Consider the following 23,930-nt stretch of genomic DNA (forward strand, 5'->3'; position numbering starts at 1 on the left):
ATAAAGTGTAGTGTAGAGAGTGTTGTACATAAGGTGTAGTGTAGAGAGTGTTGTACATAAAGTGTAGTGTAGAGTGTTGTACATAAAGTGTAGTGTAGAGAGTGTTGTACATAAAGTGTAGAGTAGAGAGTGTTGTACATAAAGTGTAGAGTAGAGAGTGTTGTGTATAAAGTGTAGTGTAGAGAATGTACACTAGTACTATATAAATTATGTAGTGTAGATAGTGTAGTGTAGAAAATGTAGTGCAGAGAATGTACACTAGTACTATATAAACAATGTAGTGTATAAAGTGTAGTGCAGAGAATGTACACTAATACTATAGAAACAATGTAGTGTAGAAAATGTAGTATATAAAGTCTAGTGTAGAGAATATTTACGAGTAGTATATAAACAATGCAGTGTAGAAGTATAGTGTATAAAGTGTAGTGTAGGGAATGTACACTAGTACTATATAAACAATGTAGTATAGAAAGTGTTGCATATAAACTGTAGTGTAGAGAATGTACAATAGCACCATATAAACAATGTAGTGTAGAAGTGTAGTGTATAAAGTGTAATGTAGAAAGTGTAGTGTATAATGTTTAGTATATAAAGTGTAGTGTAGAGAATGTACACTAGTACTATATAAACAATGTAGTGTATAAGTGTAATGTATAAAATCTAGTGCATAAAGTGTAATATAGAAAGTGTAGTGTATAATGTTTAGTATATAAAGTGTAGTGTAGAGAATGTACACTAGTACTATACAAACGATGTAGTGTGTAAAGTGTAGTGTATAAAGTGTAGTGTAGAGAATATGCACTAATACTATATAAACAATGTAGTATATAAGGCATAGTGTATAAAGTGTAGTGTATGGTGTAATGTAGAAAGTGTAGTGTATAAAGATTAGTATATAAAGTGTAGTGTAAAACGTGTCGTGCATAGAGTGTAGTTAATAAAGTGTTGTGTATAGAGTAGTGCTGTATGTAAAAAGTACTGTAGGAAGTGTAGTATATAAAGTGTAGTATAGAGTAGTACTGTATGTAAAAAGTACTGTAGGAAGTGTAGTATATAAAGTGTAGTGTAGAGAGTATAGAGTAGTACTGTATGTAAAAAGTACTGTAGGAAGTGTAGTATATAAAGTGTAGTGTAGAGTATAGAGTAGTACTGTATGTAAAAGGTACTGTAGGAAGTGTAGTGTATAAAGTGTAGTGTGGTGTAGAAGGTTTTCTGTAGAAATGGTGGTGTATAAAGTGTAGAATAGAAAGTGAAGTGTAGAGTGTACAGTAGTACTGTATATAAAATGTAGTGTAGAGTGTATAAAGTGAAGTGTAGAGAGTGTACAGTAGTACTGTATAATGTAGTTTAGAAAGTGTAGTGTATGAAGTGCAGCATATAAAGTGTAGTGTATGAAGTGCAGCATACAAAGTGTAGTGTATGAGGTGTAGCATATAAAGTGTAGTGTATGAGGTGTAGCATATAAAGTGTAGTGTATGAGGTGTAGCATATAAAGCGTAGTGTATAATGTGTAGTGATTATGGTAGCGCTGCTAAGAAATGCACATTTAGGGTTTAGAGTGCAATCCCCATGCTCAAGTTGAACTTTTATTTTGAAATGCTAGTTAGCTTGAACTTGTCACAACATATTGCAAACAGTAGAGTCATCATTTGTTACATCGCATTATTTTATGATATTGTTTTAAAGCATATTATTTTATGATATTGTTTTAAAGCATATTATTTTATGATATTGTTTTAAAGCATATTATTTTATGATATTGTTTTAAAGCATATTATTTTATGATATTGTTTTAAAGCATATTATTTTATGATATTGTTTTAAAACATGTTCCACATATATTCTTCCTAAATGAAGTATTTTATGTGTCAGTATTTCTATTACTTTGTAGGATTATTTTGTGGTGCTGGATCATCATACAGTGGAACTTAATTGGCTCTTGACCAGAGTTCCTAAATTATTCGGCGGATTTCTCCATTAGAAACAATGTAAATATGAATAATTGGTTCCAGCCTCCACAAAAGTCCATATTTTAGCAAAGGTTAGTAGACTTTGAACACAATATAAAGTGCAAGAAAACATAACAAGGATCAACTTCCTCTTTATGAACAAAACAACAACAACAAGCTGCTGTCCTCTGTTAGCGCTCTGGTGGCCTCTCAAACGATCAGAAATCACAAATATACTTAACTTAACAACCATATTGCTACAGTAGTAAACATTTTAAAAAGTTAAATCCACTTAGATTTCCTTGGCAGAGGGGAGAAGGTGTGGGGGTAGGGCTGAGTGTGTACTTTTGGTTTTTGGACTTTTCCACTTTTATCATTTTGAGCAAAAGGAAACTTGTGAAACTTCACAGTCCAGATCTTAAATCCTTTTTTTGTTTACTTTTCAGGATCTTGACCGCATCCCTAAAAATGGCCCCGTCAGGATCAGTCGTCATCACGTTGGCCACAGTCCTGCTAAGCGTGGCGCAATGTCAAGCGGGGGCGGGAAAACCGAAAGCCAGCCCCCCACTAGGATTCACGCACCGTCTCTACAACGCCACCATCAGGGAGAACACGCCCCCGCGCACGTACGCCGAGACGCCGCTGAAGATGGGCATCCAGGTGTCGGATTTCTTGTGGCAGATCAAATACGCCGTCGTCTCCGGGGACGACGACGACATTTTCCAAGCGGAGGAAGTGAAAGTTGGGGATTTTTGTTTCCTGAGGCTTCGAACTACCAGCAGCCACTCGGCTCTGCTCAACCGGGAGGTCCGGGACACGTACACGCTGACCGTGGAGGCCACGGAAAGCACCTTTGGCTTCCAGGCAAAGACCAGAGTCTTCATCCGGGTTGTTGACGTGAACGATCTCAAGCCGCTTTTCTACCCCGCTTCGTACAACGTGGCCATCGGCGAAGACGCCCCGCTTCAGTCGAGCGTCGCCAGGGTTAGCGCCACCGACGCCGACATCGGCAGCAACGCTGAGTTTTATTATTCCTTCACCGTCAGATCTCATCCGTTCATAGTCGATCCTTTCAGCGGCACCATCAGCCTCTCCAAGAAGCTCAACTACACCCGCTTGGACAGATATGAACTCACCGTTTTAGCGGAGGATAGAACCAAGAAAATATCAGGTGTTCAGAAATTCGGTAACGTGGCCAAAGTTACCGTGAAAGTGCAAAAAGCTGCCATTTTGTCTCCAGTTATCAAGACTCCTTCCGCACCTTCAGTTTCTTCAGATGGCACAGTGACTATTAGTGTCCACGTCCAGGCAGGACTGAAGCCGGTTGAATCCCTCAGCATTGTTGGAGGTGATCCTCACCGGTACTTTGAGGTAATCCCTTTTGGATTACAGGGGGACCACTTCCAAGTGGTGTCCATCAAAACAATTATCTGGTCACAAAGTCCCTTTGGACTCAATCTGTCCCTCCAAGCTAAAGACAGAAGCTCTCCAAGTTTGCTCTCTGCCATTACCAAGGTCCACATTCCGACTTTTCATTACAGCCCGATGGCGTTCCTAGAAGACACCTACATTGTCCCTCTCAGTGAGATGTCTCCCCCTAAAACATTTGTCGTGAAGGTTTCCGTTGACTGCGCCAATGCTACTTACAGTATCAAAACTAATCCAGATAGCTCTAAATTCAAGATAAATCCTCAAACTGGCATCGTTGTGACCAGGGAGACGTTTGACTATGAGAGTCAGGTTCGCTATGAGTTTGACGTGGTGGCTAATGAAGGTGAGGCTGAGACTCACGTCGTGGTTGAGATCACAGACGAGAATGACAACAGCCCAGACTTCAAGATGACCCCCTATAAGGCGGGAGTGGATGAAAACAGCCCAGTCGGCAGCAGCATTTTGAAAATAGAAGCCACCGACAAGGATAAAGGGAAGAACGGCTTTGTAACGTACGCTATTGCTAACTCAGACCTACTGCCCTTCGCAATAGACCCCTTCACCGGTGTTATCTCCACCTCAGAGCACTTGGATTATGAGCTGATGAAACGCTGGTACCACCTGAGAGTTTGGGCCTCGGACAGCGGTGAGCCGTTCAGTCGGGTCAGTGAATGCCCGGTGACGATCACCATCAACAACGTCAACGATAACATTCCCCTTTTTGAGAGGGTTGGCTGCAATATCACCATACCTCCGGACCTGGCAGTCGGTCACAGCATCGTTGAGCTGTCGGCTATAGATTTAGACGAGCTGCAGCAGCTCAACTATGTCATCCAGTCCGGTAATGACCTCCAAATGTTCGGTATGGACTCTGGGTCGGGGAAAGTCACGCTTAGGCGAGCCATTTCGCCAAGTGCAAATTCATTCAATTTGGAAGTCGTGGCCTCAGACGGAGAGCATCGCTCTGAGGCGTCAGTTGTCAGGGTAACGGTCACCAGCAGAGGGGATGAGGCGACAATTGCCTGCCAGGAAACAGGCATTTTCAAACAGCTCAAAGACAAATTGATAGAGTCAATCAAACCCATTTTGAGTGACACTGAAGAAGACACCTTCTCAGACATTCATATTACCAACAGACACTCTCCAAAGTTCGACCCCAGCCTTCCGAGTTCAATCGACATTCCTGAGAACTACCCGCTGAGCTCCACTGTGGTTCAGTTCAAGGCATCGGACCACGACACAGGATTTAACGGCATGCTGATTTACGGCATCTCAAGTGGGAACGACGCAGGTTGTTTCTCCATTGACACGTTCTCTGGTGACCTCCATCTGCGGTGTCCACTGGACAGGGAGTCCAAGGAGTTCTACATTTTGAACATCACCGTGTACGATTTGGGAACGCCGCAAACATCTGCGTGGAAGTTCCTCGCCGTGAACATCCTCGACGTCAATGACAATCCTCCTCTTTTTGATCAGCCGAGACATGTGATACGCATCCCTGAGAACACCGGGGTGGAGTCTGTCATTTTTACAGCTCGAGCTACAGACTCGGATGCAGACGTAAGTGGGGATGTCAAGTATTCTCTCCTAACGTCTACTGACATGTTTCGGATTGATGAAGTGAGCGGCGAGGTGATGGTGACAGCTCACTTAGATCGTGAAACCTCCCCCAGACACGACCTCTGGATTGAAGCCAGGGATCAATCCAAACTCAATCCCCCGATGTGCTCCTCTCTTAACCTTGTGGTGGTGCTGCAGGACATAAATGACAACCCGCCAACATTTGTACCAAAGGTCTACAAAGTCAAAGTTCCTGAGGATATACCCGTGAGCACTTTACTGGTTTGGGTGGAGAGTGTGGACTTAGATCTGGGCAGTGGCGGTCTGGTCACCTACAACTTAAAGAACACGGAGAGCGGAATCTTCCACCTAGACCCCTCCACGGGTGCTTTGACCCTCGAGAGGGAGCTGGACTTTGAGAGGCGTTCTTCTTATAACCTCACAGTCCGGGCTGTGGACCACGGCCTTCCGCGATCCCTCTCATCGTCCTGTTTTGTAGAGATTGAGGTTTTGGATGTCAATGAGAATCAACACCAGCCAGTCTTCTCTGCGTTCGTCTACGACACTGGAGTGATGGAGGACACAGCTGTGGGGACGTCGGTGCTTGCTGTGACGGCCTCGGACAAAGACCTGGGCGGAGATGGAATCATCCGGTACCACATCCATGACGGCTCCGGTCTGGGAGTGTTCACCATTGATGAGGAAACGGGTAAGAAATCCACACAATCTGTTCCAGGGTTGAACTGTAGTCATGCTCCACAGCCACATCCGCTCAAGTATCAAAACGTTCGGCTCGACCGGGAGTTGTGAGCTCCCCAAAACGTTTTTTTTTTTTTAAATATCCCTGATTTCCCAAAATTCCTTGTTTTCCGGGACATCTTGCCCATTGAAAATGAATGGGCCATTTTTCAAACATGCACAACTCCCACATTTTTCACCCGATTCGAACCGTTCCACCATCCACACACTCCACTTACCTTGGACAAACAAACATTTTCCAAGTTCAACAATTTTTTCCAGGAATTCCCGTTTTCCAAAGCCCTATTTTCCCCTCTTCCTGAAAAGTTTTCACAGACCACATTTTTGTTCCTTCGTTTTGACCATTCCACCTTCAAAACATTCCTCTTATTTGGGACAAGAAATGCTCCTATTTTTTTTTGGTACAAATTCCCGGTTTTACGAAGTCCCAGGAATTCTGAAATATCCATTCTCAATTCAAACTGTTACTAGGTCAACATTTTTCGACCGATTCCAAAAATTCCAACACCAACCCATTCATATCATCTCGAACAATTGTGCTAGTTTCAATATATTAAAAAATTCCCAGTTTTCCCGAAAGCGATACATTTCCGGGAAATTGCAATTAAAATGAATAGATGTATTCATAGTTCTACACTGCACTATATTTTCAAAATTTAGCGCCATTTTTAAATCCCGATTCTGACTCTCTTGTCAGTCATTCACTCACTTAGTCTCTGTGGGTGGAGGCAAGGTCAGGGACGCTAGCATACCCATACACAGAAGTTGAGCAAGCGTCAAAGAATCAGGATCGGCCCGAAAAAAATAATCAATTGTTTTTGGACGTTTCCTGAAAGTTTAATGTAAATATGGCCATAACTTTTTGAGTCGCGTTAGGACCAAGCAGACAAAGTAAAAAACTAAACAAATATGAATTAAATAGCGAAATAATGAAATAACAAATTAATAGGGGTGCACATAATAATCGATTCACATCTGAATCACAACTCAAATTCATCCTGATTCTAAATCGGTTCATAGTTTGAAGAAAAAAAAAAAGATATAAAAAAATATATGATTATTATTATTTTTGGTTTCTTATTTTTTGAAAATACGTTTTTAGGCCATCTCCATGCGACCAGAAGGAGCTTTTCTAACCTGTAACCTGTTTTGAAAACATTTCATTATAATTATTGTACCAAATAATACATTGCGAGAATCGGTTCGAATCGAGAATCGAGTCTGAACCGAATCATCAACCCAGGAATCGGATCGAATCGTTTGGTGCCCAAAGATTCACAACACTACAATTTAAATTAAATAAATAAATACATAAATGACTAAATAAACAACAACTTAAATAAACAAATAAACCGAATAAATACATGTCAAAATAAATGGATAAGGAAATAAATAAATGAAGAACAAAATATACTAAGAAATTGTGATGGACCTGTTATCTGTGAAAAAAATGAGCCACAGAGCTAGCCTAAAACAGTAACATGTTGACACAAAAATGATAACACGTAGCATGTGTGCTAAAGATAGCATGATAACAGTTGACATGTTTCATATACCAAGTCATACGTCTCAAAGGTATATGGTTGCGGGAATAGACAAAAAAAGTATAATTGGTAGAAAAAGTTAGCATGCTTAAGTTAGCTTGCTAGCATGCTATCGTTTGCATGCTAACAGGTAACAAGTGTCACATACCAAGTTTAATGACCCTGGGTGAAACGGTTGCAAAACTAGCCAAAAAAAGTTAGCACGCTAATGTTAGCATGCTAGCAAGCTAACGTGAGCATGAGAATAGTTAGCTTGTGTCACATACCAAGTTTTATGACTAATGTGTATGGCTGGGGGATTTGAGAAAAATTAGTGCATTTAGCAAAGAAAGTTAGCACTTTAATGTTAGCATGCTTATGTTTGCATGCTAACAGTTTACAAGTGTCACGTAGCAAGTTATACGACTCTGGGGTAAACGGGTGCAGAACCAGCTCAAAAGGTTAGCGTGCTCATTTTAGCATGCTAGCAAGCTAATGGTAGCATGCTATCAGTTAGCATGTGTCACATACCAAGTTATATGACTGTAAATAGGGAAAGAAACGTAAAGTTAGCTAAAAAGTTAACCAGAAATCTGAAGGTTGCAGGTTCGTACTTGCCATCCAAATCGTTGCCGTTTTGCCCTTGGGCAGGACACATCTCTCTTCACCCCCGGTGCCGCTCACACTGGTGAATGAATGATGAATGAATGGTAGGTCAGTCTAGCCCAGGGCAGCTGTGGCTACAAATATAGCTTACTACCACCACCAGGTGTGAATGAATGATGGCTTCTCACTTCTCTGTGAAGCGCTATATCAATCTAATCCATTATTATTATTATTAATAAAATATGTAAAAAAAAATTAAAAAAAATCTGATATGGTTTCATCAATATTCATCCATAACTTTGAGTTAAGGAAATAAAGAAAGAACAAAATAAATAAAGAATAAAAATAATTGTATCTGAATAGGGACGATACAGTTTGACATAGTTCCAAAATAATTAATGCAACTGATGTGCTGTACACAGAGTTTATAGAAATATTGAATGAAATAAATAACAAAATAACCGAACACATAACAAAATAAATCAAATAATTTGGTTTCATCAGTATTTGTCCATAATCGTATGAGTTATGTTGCGAAAAAATGAACTAACTAAATAAATACCGAACAAAATAAGGAAATAAATAAACAATTAAATAAATAAATAAATACATATCGAAATATAAATACATAGCGAAATGAAGAAAGAACAAAATAAATAAATAAAGAACAAATATAATTGTATTTGAATAGGGACGATACAGTTCGACATAGTTCCAAAAATTGTATGCAACTGATGTGCTGTACACAGAGTTTATAGAAATATTGAATTAAATAAATAGCCAAATAACTGAACACATAACAAAATAAATAAAATAATATGGTTTCATCGGTATTTGTCCATAATCGTATGAGTTATGTAGCGAAAAAAAGAAACTAACTAAATAAATACCGAACAAAATAAGGAAATAAATAAACAATGAAATAAATTAATAAATACATAGTGAAATGAAGAAAGAACAAAATAAATAAATAAAGAATAAATATAATTGTATTTGAATAGGGACGATACAGTTTGACATAGTTCCAAAATAATAAATGCAACTGATGTGCTGTACACAGAGTTTATAGAAATGTTGAATTCAAGAAATAGCCAAAAAACCAAACACATAACAAAATAAATAATCCGATATGGTTTCCTCAAAATCCGCCTACAACATTTTGAGTTGTGCTGCGAATGAACGATCTCACTTCACTAAGTAAATAAAGAAAGGGAAAAAAATAAAGTAACGGAACAAATAAATCAATAATGTAGTGTTGACGCAGGGTTTATGGACCATCTTACCTCTTACCCACAATCACCAGACTCTGCTGCCCAAAACAAGAGCAAAACCAGACCCAAACAGGAACTGACCAAAATAAGAGCATGTTGACACGGAACATTTCCAGGGTGTCAAATTTACATCTTTGTATTACATCTTGTACACTGATGTTTTGGTTTTTTTACACAAAATTTTCTGCATTTAATTTTTTTACACTTAATTTTTATGATACTGAGTTTTTTTGAATTTATGAACACTGATTTTTTTTTACACAAAATCTTTCTGCACCAAAAAAATGTCACACAATTTTTCTGCACACATTTTTTTTTACACTGAAATTTTGCACACTGATTTTTTTTTTACAATCAATTGTTTTACACTAATTTTTCGATACTGATTTTTTTTTACATTAAATGTTTCTGCACCAAAAAATGTTCACAGAATTTTTCTGCACACATTTTTTTACACTGAATTTTTGTACACTGATATTTTTTTTACACTAAATTTTTTTACACTTAACTTTTATGATACTGAGGTTATTTTCACACTGAATTTATGTACACTGATTTTTTTTTACACTGAATATTTCTGCATAAAAAAGATTTTCACACAATTTTTCTGCACACATTTTGTTTTTACACTGAATTTTTGCACACTGATTTTTTTTACACTCAATTGTTTTACACTAATTTTTCGATACTGATTTTTTTTACACTAAATGTTTCTGCACCAAAACATTTTTACAGAATTTTTCTGAACACATTTTTTTACACTGAATTTTTGTACACTGATTTTTTTTTTTACACTAAATTTTCTGCATTTAATTTTTTACACTTAATTTTTATGATACTGAGTTTTTTTTTACACTAAATTTATATACGCTGATTTTTTTTACACTAAATGTTTCTGCACCAAAAGATTTTCACACAATTTTTCTGCACACATGTTTTCATACTGAATTTTTTTTTTACACTAAATTTTTTGCATTTAATTTTTTTACACTTCATTTTTTGATACGCAGTTTTTTACACTGAATGTATGTACACTGATTTTGTCCTTATTGCATGCAACAAACATGCACCAGACCGAAACAGGAACTGACCAAAATAAGAGCATGTTGACACGCAACATTTCCAGTGTGTCAAATTTACATCTTTAGCAGCGTGTATTTTCCAATAATAGCACACAAAGTGTGTGTTTTTCTCTCCTGAAGGCCACGGTGCACCTGATCCTGTTCCTAGGACAGGCTGACAGGGGCGTGTTTACACAACAGGGATATTTGTTCCTTGGGGCTCGGACAAGGTGGTTTGTCTATTTTCCCGTCAGCAGAGGAGCCCCCGCGACCCCTCAGTAAATCACGGAACATTCCATTAGCGTGTCGCTGCACTTACAGCTCAGATAAAATCAGGGCAAATGGAGTTCTCCGCCAAACAGGAGCGATCCTCGGGGGGAAAAAACTGTCATTTCTCTCAGGACTCCAACACGTCATCACAGGAATATCATGAAGACGTTGGATTGATGTTGTGCATTTAACACTTCAGAAATTGTTGTTAATTTGTGTCTTTGTTACAGGAATTGACACTGAATTTATGTGAAAGGGATTTTTTTGGCGTTTACATTTTCTGAACACATTTTTTATATTAAAATTAGGCTGACAATTTCATTTAATTGAATTAAATATTGCGAGCAAAATGTGTGTATTTAGAAATGTACTTTGTTTAAATACAGTGTTTTAAAATTCAATGCAAAAAAAATGATTGTTAGAAAATTCTGTGTTTCTGCACCAAAAAAATTTCTGTTTTTCTGCACACATTTTTTTACACAGAATTTTAGTACACTGATTTTTTTTTAAACTCAATTGTTTTACACTCATTTTTCGATACTGATTTTTTTTTACACTAAATGTTTCTGCACCAAAACATTTTTACAGAATTTTTCTGCACACATTTTTATACACTATATTTTCTGCATTGAATTTTTTTTACAATGAATTTTTATGATACTGACTTTTCTTTTTACACTGAATTATGTACACTGATTTTTTTTTACACTAAATGTTTCTGCACCAAATATTTTTCACTGAATTTTTTTTACACTTAATTTTTCGATGCTGATTTTTTTTACACTAAATGATTCTGCACCAAAAAAAATTCACAGAATTTTTCTGCACACATTTTTTACACTGAATTTTTGTACAGTGATTTTTTTTTTTACACAAAATTTTCTGCATTGAATATTTTTACAATTAATTTTTATGATACTGACGTTTTTTTTACACTGAATTTATGTACACTGATTTTTTATTTACACTAAATGTTTCTGCACCAAATATTTTTCACTGAATTTTCCGCACACATTTTTTTACACTGAATTTTTGCACCCGTTTTTTTTTTCCACAAAATTTTCCGCACTGAATTATTTTTTACACTCAATTTTTCAATACTGATTTTTTTTTACACTAAATGATTCTGCACCGAAAAAATTCACTGAATTTTTCTGCACACATTTTTTTACACTGAATTTTTGTACACTGATTTTTTTTTACACTAAAATTTTCTGCATTGAATTTTTTTACACTTCCTGATAATAACCAGTTTGTGCGGAGAAATAATCCTTGGCTATTATGTGTGCGCTGTTTTCCATGGACAATCCCCAAACTCCTCCCACTTTGTGTCCTACAGGAGTGATCCGAACGACTCTGGTATTAGATCGTGAGAAGGTTCCTCACTACTGGCTTTCTGTCTACGCCACCGACCTGGGAACCGAGCCTCTGTCCTCGTGGACGCACGTCTTCTTGGAGGTCCTGGATGTCAACGACAACGCTCCAGAGCTTTCCCAGCCGGTCTACTTCGCCTCGGTCCAGGAGAACGTGGCAGGGGTCAAGTCCGTCATCCGGGTGTCGGCCACAGACCTGGACGTGGCCTCCGAGGACAAGCTGTCTTTCCGGATTCCAGAATCTCATCAGACGTACTTCGACATTGATGCCAAAACAGGTAGATAACAAGTCGCGTACAGGAAGTGGTTTTGTTGTCATCACTATCACAACATTACTGTACGACATTAAAACATGCACACACCGACTTCCTGTGCAGTGCAAAGTGAGTTTCAAGATTAAAGCATGGCAGTATTTGCCTGAATTCCACCACATAGTTTGCAAATGCGAACGACAGGTGTAAACATGTCTGCCCAACTTTTAACTGACAAAAGTAATCCAAATAAACCAAGCTATTTATTATTAACGGTCTGTTATGAACTTATGCTGACGTTAAGTGAAGAGGTGATTGGTTTTTTTATGGGCGATACCTAATGGTCACAAAGTTCAGCTCTTGACGCAGTGAGTTGAATAATGCGGACACGTTTGTTACTGGATACTTTCTAACACGCTTCTGCCTTGGAGACTTTGTATGTGTAAGTAATATGCAACTATAATTATTTGATACCTGTTTGTATTGACAATTGTCATGTTTTATTGTTCAATGATTATTCCCTGTCTAGCTTGTGTGCTTAGCTGCTGTGTAGCTGCTATTAAAGCTGCAACCCAGTTGTAGCTTTAATCTCCTTTCTAATAAGTAACATTTTCTTATTAAAGAAATTCATAAAGTCATCTGCCGAGTGGGTGGAGCTACTGGGAGGAGTCCCTTGTTGGGTTAGCGATGCTACTGTACTGAACAAATATTTAGGATTGTTTTTGTTGAGGCGGATGAGATTTGAGTAGTATTTAGCTTTAGCTAAGGTAAGCATGCGTTAAACTATCACTCCATGCTTGATGGAAAACCTCAAGTTTAGTCGAGCGCCATTTGTGTTCCAGCTTTCTACATGATAGTTTATGAGCTCTAGTTTCTTCTGTAAACCATGGGGTACACCTTTTAGGGGCCCTTTGTAGCTTTAGCGGTGCTATACTGTCAATGGTTTCACGCAGGGCGTCGTTAAAGTTGTTAGTGAGGTTATCAATAGAGCCCACATCATTTGGGAATGGTGCCATTACCGAAGGCAGTAGGCCGGCAAGAGTCATCGTTGTCCTTCTTGACAAACATGCAACATCAATCAGTCAATCAATCAATCAATGTTTATTTATATAGCCCTAAATCACAAGTGTCTCAAAGGGCTGCACAAGCCACGAAGACATCCGCGGTACAGAGCCCACATAAGGGCAAGGAAAAACTCACAACCCCAATGGGACGTCGATGTGAATGACTATGAGAAACCTTGGAAAGGACCGCATATGTGGGTGACCTCCCCCCCCTCTAGGGGAGACCGGATGCAATGGACGTTGAGTGGGTCTGACATAATATTGTGGATCTAACACAATAGTGAGATTGAGAACATGTCCTTCTTGCATGCGGCAAACATGCAACATGTCCTTCTTGCATGCGGCAAACATGCAACATGTCCTTCTTGACAAACATGCAACATGTCCTTCTTGACAAACATGCAACATGTCCTTCTTGACAAACATGCAACATGTCCTTCTTGACAAACATGCAACATGTCCTTCTTGACAAACATGCAACATGTCCTTCTTGACAAACATGCAACATGTCCTTCTTGACAAACATGCAACATGTCCTTCTTGCATGCGGCAAACATACAACATGTCCTTCTTGACAAACATGCAACATGTCCTTCTTGACAAACATGCAACATGTCCTTCTTGACAAACATGCAACATGTCCTTCTTGCATGCTGCAAACATGCAACATGTCCTTCTTGACAAACATGCAACATGTCCTTCTTGACAAACATGCAACATGTCCTTCTTGCATGCTGCAAACATGCAACATGTCCTTCTTGACAAACATGCAACATGTCCTTCTTGACAAACATGCAACATGTCCTTCTTGACAAACATGCAACATGTCCTTCTTGCATGCTGCAAACATGCAACATGTCCTTCTTGACAAACATGCAACATGTCCTTGACAAACATGCAACATGTCCTTCTTGCATGCGGCAAACATGCAACATGTCCTTCTTGACAAACATGCAACATGTCCTTCTTGACAAACATGCAACATGTCCTTCTTGACAAACATGCAACATGTCCTTCTTGCATGCGGCAAACATACAACATGTCCTTCTTGCATGCGGCAAACATGCAACATGTCCTTCTTGACAAACATGCAACATGTCCTTCTTGACAAACATGCAACATGTCCTTCTTGACAAACATGCAACATGTCCTTCTTGCATGCGGCAAACATGCAACATGTCCTTCTTGACAAACATGCAACATGTCCTTCTTGCATGCGGCAAACATACAACATGTCCTTCTTGCATGCGGCAAACATGCAACATGTCCTTCTTGACAAACATGCAACATGTCCTTCTTGACAAACATGCAACATGTCCTTCTTGACAAACATGCAACATGTCCTTGACAAACATGCAACATGTCCTTCTTGCATGCGGCAAACATGCAACATGTCCTTCTTGACAAACATGCAACATGTCCTTCTTGACAAACATGCAACATGTCCTTCTTGACAAACATGCAACATGTCCTTCTTGCATGCGGCAAACATACAACATGTCCTTCTTGCATGCGGCAAACATGCAACATGTCCTTCTTGACAAACATGCAACATGTCCTTCTTGACAAACATGCAACATGTCCTTCTTGCATGCGGCAAACATGCAACATGTCCTTCTTGACAAACATGCAACATGTCCTTCTTGACAAACATGCAACATGTCCTTCTTGACAAACATGCAACATGTCCTTCTTGCATGCGGCAAACATACAACATGTCCTTCTTGCATGCGGCAAACATGCAACATGTCCTTCTTGACAAACATGCAACATGTCCTTCTTGACAAACATGCAACATGTCCTTCTTGCATGCGGCAAACATGCAACATGTCCTTCTTGCATGCGGCAAACATGCAACATGTCCTTCTTGGAAAACATGCAACATGTCCTTCTTGCATGCGGCAAACATGCAACATGTCCTTCTTGCATGCGGCAAACATGCAACATGTCCTTCTTGACAAACATGCAACATGTCCTTCTTGCATGCGGCAAACATGCAACATGTCCTTCTTGACAAACGTGCAACATGTCCTTCTTGACAAACATGCAACATGTCCTTCTTGCATGCGGCAAACATGCAACATGTCCTTCTTGACAAACATGGAACATGTCCTTCTTGCATGCGGCAAACATGCAACATGTCCTTCTTGACAAACATGCAACATGTCCTTCTTGCATGCGGCAAACATGCAACATGTCCTTCTTGACAAACATGCAACATGTCCTTCTTGCATGCGGCAAACATGCAACATGTCCTTCTTGCATGCGGCAAACATGCAAAATGTCCTTCTTGCATGCGGCAAACATGCAACATGTCCTTCTTGACAAACATGCAACATGTCCTTCTTGACAAACATGCAACATGTCCTTCTTGCATGCGGCAAACATGCAACATGTCCTTCTTGACAAACATGGAACATGTCCTTCTTGCATGCGGCAAACATGCAACATGTCCTTCTTGACAAACATGCAACATGTCCTTCTTGACAAACATGGAACATGTCCTTCTTGCATGCAGCAAACATGCAACATGTCCTTCTTGCATGCGGCAAACATGCAACATGTCCTTCTTGACTTTCATGCAACATGTCCTTGACAAACATGCAACATGTCCTTCTTGACAAACATGCAACATGTCCTTCTTGCATGCGGCAAACATGCAACATGTCCTTCTTGACAAACATGCAACATGTCCTTCTTGCATGCGGCAAACATGCAACATGTCCTTCTTGACAAACATGCAACATGTCCTTCTTGACAAACATGCAACATGTCCTTCTGGCATGCGGCAAACATGCAACATGTCCTTCTTGACAAACATGGAACATGTCCTTCTTGCATGCGGCAAACATGCAACATGTCCTTCTTGACAAACATGCAACATGTCCTTCTTGCATGCGGCAAACATGCAACATGTCCTTCTTGCATGCGACAAACATGCAACATGTCCTTCTTGCATGCGGCAAACATGCAACATGTCCTTCTTGACAAACATGCAACATGTCCTTCTTGCATGCGTCAAACATGCAACATGTCCTTCTTGACAAACATGGAACATGTCCTTCTTGCATGCGGCAAACATGCAACATGTCCTTCTTGACAAACATGCAACATGTCCTTCTAGCATGCGGCAAACATGCAACATGTCCTTCTTGACAAACATGCAACATGTCCTTCTTGACAAACATGCAACATGTCCTTCTTGACAAACATGCAACATGTCCTTCTTGCATGCGGCAAACATGCAACATGTCCTTCTTGACAAACATGCAACATGTCCTTCTTGACAAACATGCAACATGTCCTTCTTGCATGCGGCAAACATGCAACATGTCCTTCTTGCATGCGGCAAACATTCAACATGTCCTTCTTGACAAACATGCAACATGTCCTTCTTGACAAACATGCAACATGTCCTTCTTGCATGCGGCAAACATGCAACATGTCCTTCTTGACAAACATGCAACATGTCCTTCTTGACAAACATGCAACATGTCCTTCTTGGCAAACATGCAACATGTCCTTCTTGACAAACATGCAACATGTCCTTCTTGCATGCAGCAAACATGCAACATGTCCTTCTTGCATGCGGCAAACATGCAACATGTCCTTCTTGACTTTCATGCAACATGTCCTTCTTGACAAACATGCAACATGTCCTTCTTGCATGCGGCAAACATGCAACATGTCCTTCTTGCATGCGGCAAACATGCAACATGTCCTTCTTGACAAACATGCAACATGTCCTTCTTGCATGCGGCAAACATGCAACATGTCCTTCTTGACAAACATGCAACATGTCCTTCTTGCATGCAGCAAACATGCAACATGTCCTTCTTGCATGCGGCAAACATGCAACATGTCCTTCTTGACTTTCATGCAACACGTCCTTCTTGACAAACATGCAACATGTCCTTCTTGCATGCGGCAAACATGCAACATATCCTTCTTGCATGCGGCAAACATGCAACATGTCCTTCTTGACAAACATGCAACATGTCCTTCTTGACAAACATGCAACATGTCCTTCTTGACAAACATGCAACATGTCCTTCTTGCATGCGGCAAACATGCAACATGTCCTTCTTGACAAACATGCAACATGTCCTTCTTGCATGCAGCAAACATGCAACATGTCCTTCTTGTATGCGGCAAACATGCAACATGTCCTTGACAAACATGCAACATGTCCTTGACAAACATGCAACATGTCCTTCTTGACAAACATGCAACATGTCCTTCTTGCATGCGGCAAACATGCAACATGTCCTTCTTGACAAACATGCAACATGTCCTTCTTGACAAACATGCAACATGTCCTTCTTGCATGCAGCAAACATGCAACATGTCCTTCTTGCATGCGGCAAACATGCAACATGTCCTTCTTGACAAACATGCAACATGTCCTTGACAAACATGCAACATGTCCTTCTTGACAAACATGCAACATGTCCTTCTTGCATGCAGCAAACATGCAACATGTCCTTCTTGCATGCGGCAAACATGCAACATGTCCTTCTTGACTTTCATGCAACATGTCCTTGACAAACATGCAACATGTCCTTCTTGACAAACATGCAACATGTCCTTCTTGCATGCGGCAAACATGCAACATGTCCTTCTTGACAAACATGCAACATGTCCTTCTTGACAAACATGCAACATGTCCTTGACAAACATGCAACATGTCCTTCTTGACAAACATGCAACATGTCCTTCTTGCATGCGGCAAACATGCAACATGTCCTTCTTGCATGCGGCAAACATGCAACATGTCCTTCTTGCATGCGGCAAACATGCAAAATGTCCTTCTTGCATGCGGCAAACATGCAACATGTCCTTCTTGACAAACATGCAACATGTCCTTCTTGACAAACATGCAACATGTCCTTCTTGCATGCGGCAAACATGCAACATGTCCTTCTTGACAAACATGGAACATGTCCTTCTTGCATGCGGCAAACATGCAACATGTCCTTCTTGACAAACATGCAACATGTCCTTCTTGACAAACATGGAACATGTCCTTCTTGCATGCAGCAAACATGCAACATGTCCTTCTTGCATGCGGCAAACATGCAACATGTCCTTCTTGACTTTCATGCAACATGTCCTTGACAAACATGCAACATGTCCTTCTTGACAAACATGCAACATGTCCTTCTTGCATGCGGCAAACATGCAACATGTCCTTCTTGACAAACATGCAACATGTCCTTCTTGCATGCGGCAAACATGCAACATGTCCTTCTTGACAAACATGCAACATGTCCTTCTTGACAAACATGCAACATGTCCTTCTGGCATGCGGCAAACATGCAACATGTCCTTCTTGACAAACATGGAACATGTCCTTCTTGCATGCGGCAAACATGCAACATGTCCTTCTTGACAAACATGCAACATGTCCTTCTTGCATGCGGCAAACATGCAACATGTCCTTCTTGCATGCGACAAACATGCAACATGTCCTTCTTGCATGCGGCAAACATGCAACATGTCCTTCTTGACAAACATGCAACATGTCCTTCTTGCATGCGTCAAACATGCAACATGTCCTTCTTGACAAACATGGAACATGTCCTTCTTGCATGCGGCAAACATGCAACATGTCCTTCTTGACAAACATGCAACATGTCCTTCTAGCATGCGGCAAACATGCAACATGTCCTTCTTGACAAACATGCAACATGTCCTTCTTGACAAACATGCAACATGTCCTTCTTGACAAACATGCAACATGTCCTTCTTGCATGCGGCAAACATGCAACATGTCCTTCTTGACAAACATGCAACATGTCCTTCTTGACAAACATGCAACATGTCCTTCTTGCATGCGGCAAACATGCAACATGTCCTTCTTGCATGCGGCAAACATTCAACATGTCCTTCTTGACAAACATGCAACATGTCCTTCTTGACAAACATGCAACATGTCCTTCTTGCATGCGGCAAACATGCAACATGTCCTTCTTGACAAACATGCAACATGTCCTTCTTGACAAACATGCAACATGTCCTTCTTGGCAAACATGCAACATGTCCTTCTTGACAAACATGCAACATGTCCTTCTTGCATGCAGCAAACATGCAACATGTCCTTCTTGCATGCGGCAAACATGCAACATGTCCTTCTTGACTTTCATGCAACATGTCCTTCTTGACAAACATGCAACATGTCCTTCTTGCATGCGGCAAACATGCAACATGTCCTTCTTGCATGCGGCAAACATGCAACATGTCCTTCTTGACAAACATGCAACATGTCCTTCTTGCATGCGGCAAACATGCAACATGTCCTTCTTGACAAACATGCAACATGTCCTTCTTGCATGCAGCAAACATGCAACATGTCCTTCTTGCATGCGGCAAACATGCAACATGTCCTTCTTGACTTTCATGCAACACGTCCTTCTTGACAAACATGCAACATGTCCTTCTTGCATGCGGCAAACATGCAACATATCCTTCTTGCATGCGGCAAACATGCAACATGTCCTTCTTGACAAACATGCAACATGTCCTTCTTGACAAACATGCAACATGTCCTTCTTGACAAACATGCAACATGTCCTTCTTGCATGCGGCAAACATGCAACATGTCCTTCTTGACAAACATGCAACATGTCCTTCTTGCATGCAGCAAACATGCAACATGTCCTTCTTGTATGCGGCAAACATGCAACATGTCCTTGACAAACATGCAACATGTCCTTGACAAACATGCAACATGTCCTTCTTGACAAACATGCAACATGTCCTTCTTGCATGCGGCAAACATGCAACATGTCCTTCTTGACAAACATGCAACATGTCCTTCTTGACAAACATGCAACATGTCCTTCTTGCATGCAGCAAACATGCAACATGTCCTTCTTGCATGCGGCAAACATGCAACATGTCCTTCTTGACAAACATGCAACATGTCCTTGACAAACATGCAACATGTCCTTCTTGACAAACATGCAACATGTCCTTCTTGCATGCAGCAAACATGCAACATGTCCTTCTTGCATGCGGCAAACATGCAACATGTCCTTCTTGACTTTCATGCAACATGTCCTTGACAAACATGCAACATGTCCTTCTTGACAAACATGCAACATGTCCTTCTTGCATGCGGCAAACATGCAACATGTCCTTCTTGACAAACATGCAACATGTCCTTCTTGACAAACATGCAACATGTCCTTGACAAACATGCAACATGTCCTTCTTGACAAACATGCAACATGTCCTTCTTGCATGCGGCAAACATGCAACATGTCCTTCTTGCATGCGTCAAACATGCAACATGTCCTTCTTGACAAACATGGAACATGTCCTTCTTGCATGCAGCAAACATGCAACATGTCCTTCTTGACAAACATGCAACATGTCCTTCTTGCATGCAGCAAACATGCAACATGTCCTTCTTGCATGCGGCAAACATGCAACATGTCCTTCTTGACTTTCATGCAACATGTCCTTGACAAACATGCAACATGTCCTTCTTGACAAACATGCAACATGTCCTTCTTGCATGCGGCAAACATGCAACATGTCCTTCTTACATGTGACAAACATGCAATTTGTCCTTCCTGCATGCAACAAACATGCACATGTCCCTATTGTATGCAACAAACATGCAAAATGTCCTTGCATGTGAAAAACATGCAACATGTCCTTATTGCATGCGGCAAACATGCAAAATGTCCTTCTTGCATGCGGGAAACATGCAAAATGTCCTTCTTGCATGCGACAAACATGCAAAAGGTCCTTATTGCATGTGACAAACATGCAAAAGGTCCTTATTGCATGCGACAAACATGCAACAGGTCCTTATTGCATGAGACAAACATGCAAAATGTCCTTCTTGCATGCGGGAAACATCCAAAATGTCCTTCTTGCATGCGACAAACATGCAAAAGGTCCTTATTGCATGAGACAAACATGCAAAAGGTCCTTATTGCATGCGACAAACATGCAACAGGTCCTTATTGCATGAGACAAACATGCAAAATGTCCTTATTGCATGTGACAAACATGCAAAATGTCCTTCTTGCATGCGACAAACATGCAAATTGTCCTTCTTGCATGCGACAAACATGCAAAAGGTCCTTATTGCATTTGACAAACATGCAAAAGGTCCTTATTGCATGTGACAAACATGCAAAGGGTCCTTATTGCATGAGACAAACATGCAAAAGGTCCTTATTGCATTTGACAAACATGCAAAAGGTCCTTATTGCATGTGACAAACATGCAAAGGGTCCTTATTGCATGAGACAAACATGCAAAAGGTCCTTATTGCATGCAACAAACCTGCAACAGGTCCTTCGTGCATGCGACAAACCTGCAAAGCGAGGAGAGCGTGGTGCTGACAAGTGACTCGGGTACAGCGCCAGACTGCGACATGTCTGCGGGCCAGCATGCAGGCAGACAAACAAACAAACGGCATAGAGGAAGTAACAAGATGCCACTTTAAAGACGTGTGGACTGGAATGTGAGTTGCACAAGTCTGATGTGACTTGGGATGTCACGCACCCTCTGAGGACGCCAGGACCGCCTCTCAAACATGGAGCTGACCCCAAAGTCATTTCTCTTCACGATAATAGACAACATTATTTAACAGGGGTAGGTAGTAACGCGTTATATTTAAAGTATCTCTTTGGAAATATTGTACTCAATGCGACATACTTTTGAGTATCCATCCATCCATTTTCTACCGCTTGTCCCGTTCGGATGTTTTTCTTTACTTTTATATACGCTACTTTTACATCACAACTATTTTTAATCTATTAATTAAGGCTTGCAAAGACAAATTCAAATGTTTTTTTAAATTTTTGTTTTGTTTTGTTTGAACAACAAACATACATTTATAATTCACACAACAGTCAAGGCACTTTCAACAACAAGGAAAGAAAACAAAAGCAAATACAGATAAGAGTATTAAATATTAATAAATAATAATATATATATTTTTTTGTTGTTGTTTCTCAGCCAATCTCTCATCTCCTCCCAAATCACATGTACACACACACACACACACACACACACACTTGTACACTCTCACACACACACACGTACACTCTCACGCACACACACGTGTACACTCTCACATTCCACACACACATGTACACTCTCACACACACATGTACACTCTCACATTCCACACACACATGTACACTCTCACACACACATGTACACTCTCACATTCCACACACACATGTACACTCTCACACACACATGTACACTCTCACATTCCACTCACACGTACAGTATCACACACACATGTACAGTATCACACACACATGTACACTCTCACATTCCACACACACATGTACAGTATCACACACACACACATGTACACTCTCACATTCCACACACACATGTACAGTATCACACACACATGTACAGTATCACACACACATGTACACTCTCACATTCCACACACACATGTACAGTATCACACACACACATGTACACTCTCACATTCCACACACACATGTACAGTATCACACACACACATATACACTCTCACATTCCACACACACATGTACAGTATCACACACATGTACACTCTCACATTCCACACACACATGTACAGTATCACACACACATGTACACTCACACATTCCACACACACATGTACAGTATCACACACACATGTACAGTATCACACACACGTACAGTATCACACACACACACGTACACTCTCTCACACACACTCACACATGTACACGCTCACATTCCGTACACACATGTACAGTATCTCACACACACACACATGTACACGCTCACATTCCACACACACATGTACAGTATCACACACACACATGTACAGTATCTCACACACACACACACACATGTACACGCTCACATTCCACACACACATGTACAGTATCACACACACACATGTACACTCTCTCTCTCTCTCTCTCACTCACACACACACACACACACGTACAGTATCACACACATGTAAACTCTTACACAAACACACACATGTACAGTAACACACACACACTTACACACATGTACACTCTCACACACACACACATGTACACTCTCACACACACATATGTACACTCTCTCACACATACACACACATGTACAGTATCACACACACATGTACACTCTCACACACATATGTACACTCTCTCTCTCTCTCTCTCTCTCTCTCACACACACACACACACGTACAATATCACACACATGTAAACTCTTACACAAACACACACATGTACAGTATCACACACACTTACACACATGTACACTCTCACACACACACACATGTACAGTATCACACACACACATGTACACTCTCTCACACACACACACATGTACAGTATCACACACACACATGTACACTCTCTCACATATACACACACATGTACAGTATCACACACACACATGTACACTCTCACACACACATTCGGCGTGGCGAAGTTGGGAGAGTGGCCGTGCCAGCAATCTGAGGGTTACTGGTTCAATCCCCACCTTCTACCATCCTAGTCACGTCCGTTGTGTCCTTGGGCAAGACACTTCACCCTTGCTCCTGATGGGTCCTGGTTAGCGCCTTGCATGGCAGCTCCCGCCGTCAGTGTGTGAATGTGGAAATACTGTCAAAGCGCTTTGGGCTCCTTAAAAAGGGGTAGAAAAGCGCTATACAAGTACAACCATTTTTTTTTTTTTTTTACATTCAAGATTCAAGATGATTTATTGTCAATTTTTAACATGCACAAGACACATAAGAACTGAAAAGTACATTTTCGGCACAGTCCCACTAAGAGCAGACATATGTTACAGGGAGACAAGACGAGACCGCCA

At 40.4% G+C, this 23,930-nt stretch overlaps 1 protein-coding gene across 3 annotated transcripts in view; it reads left to right on the plus strand.

Annotated features, from left to right (window-relative positions):
• fat2 (FAT atypical cadherin 2) overlaps positions 1-23,930 on the plus strand; it is a 179,382-nt gene that overhangs the window by 38,227 nt on the left and 117,225 nt on the right. For all 3 annotated transcript variants that reach the window (XM_062039742.1, XM_062039743.1, XM_062039744.1), the window contains 2 exons: positions 2,396-5,649; positions 11,770-12,081. In XM_062039742.1, coding sequence (XP_061895726.1) covers positions 2,418-5,649; positions 11,770-12,081 — 3,544 coding nt within the window. In that variant the 5' untranslated portion in view covers positions 2,396-2,417. The remainder of the gene's footprint in view (positions 1-2,395; positions 5,650-11,769; positions 12,082-23,930) is intronic.

This window comes from Entelurus aequoreus, linkage group LG28, assembly GCF_033978785.1.
Source record: "Entelurus aequoreus isolate RoL-2023_Sb linkage group LG28, RoL_Eaeq_v1.1, whole genome shotgun sequence".
Lineage (NCBI taxonomy): Eukaryota > Metazoa > Chordata > Actinopteri > Syngnathiformes > Syngnathidae > Entelurus > Entelurus aequoreus.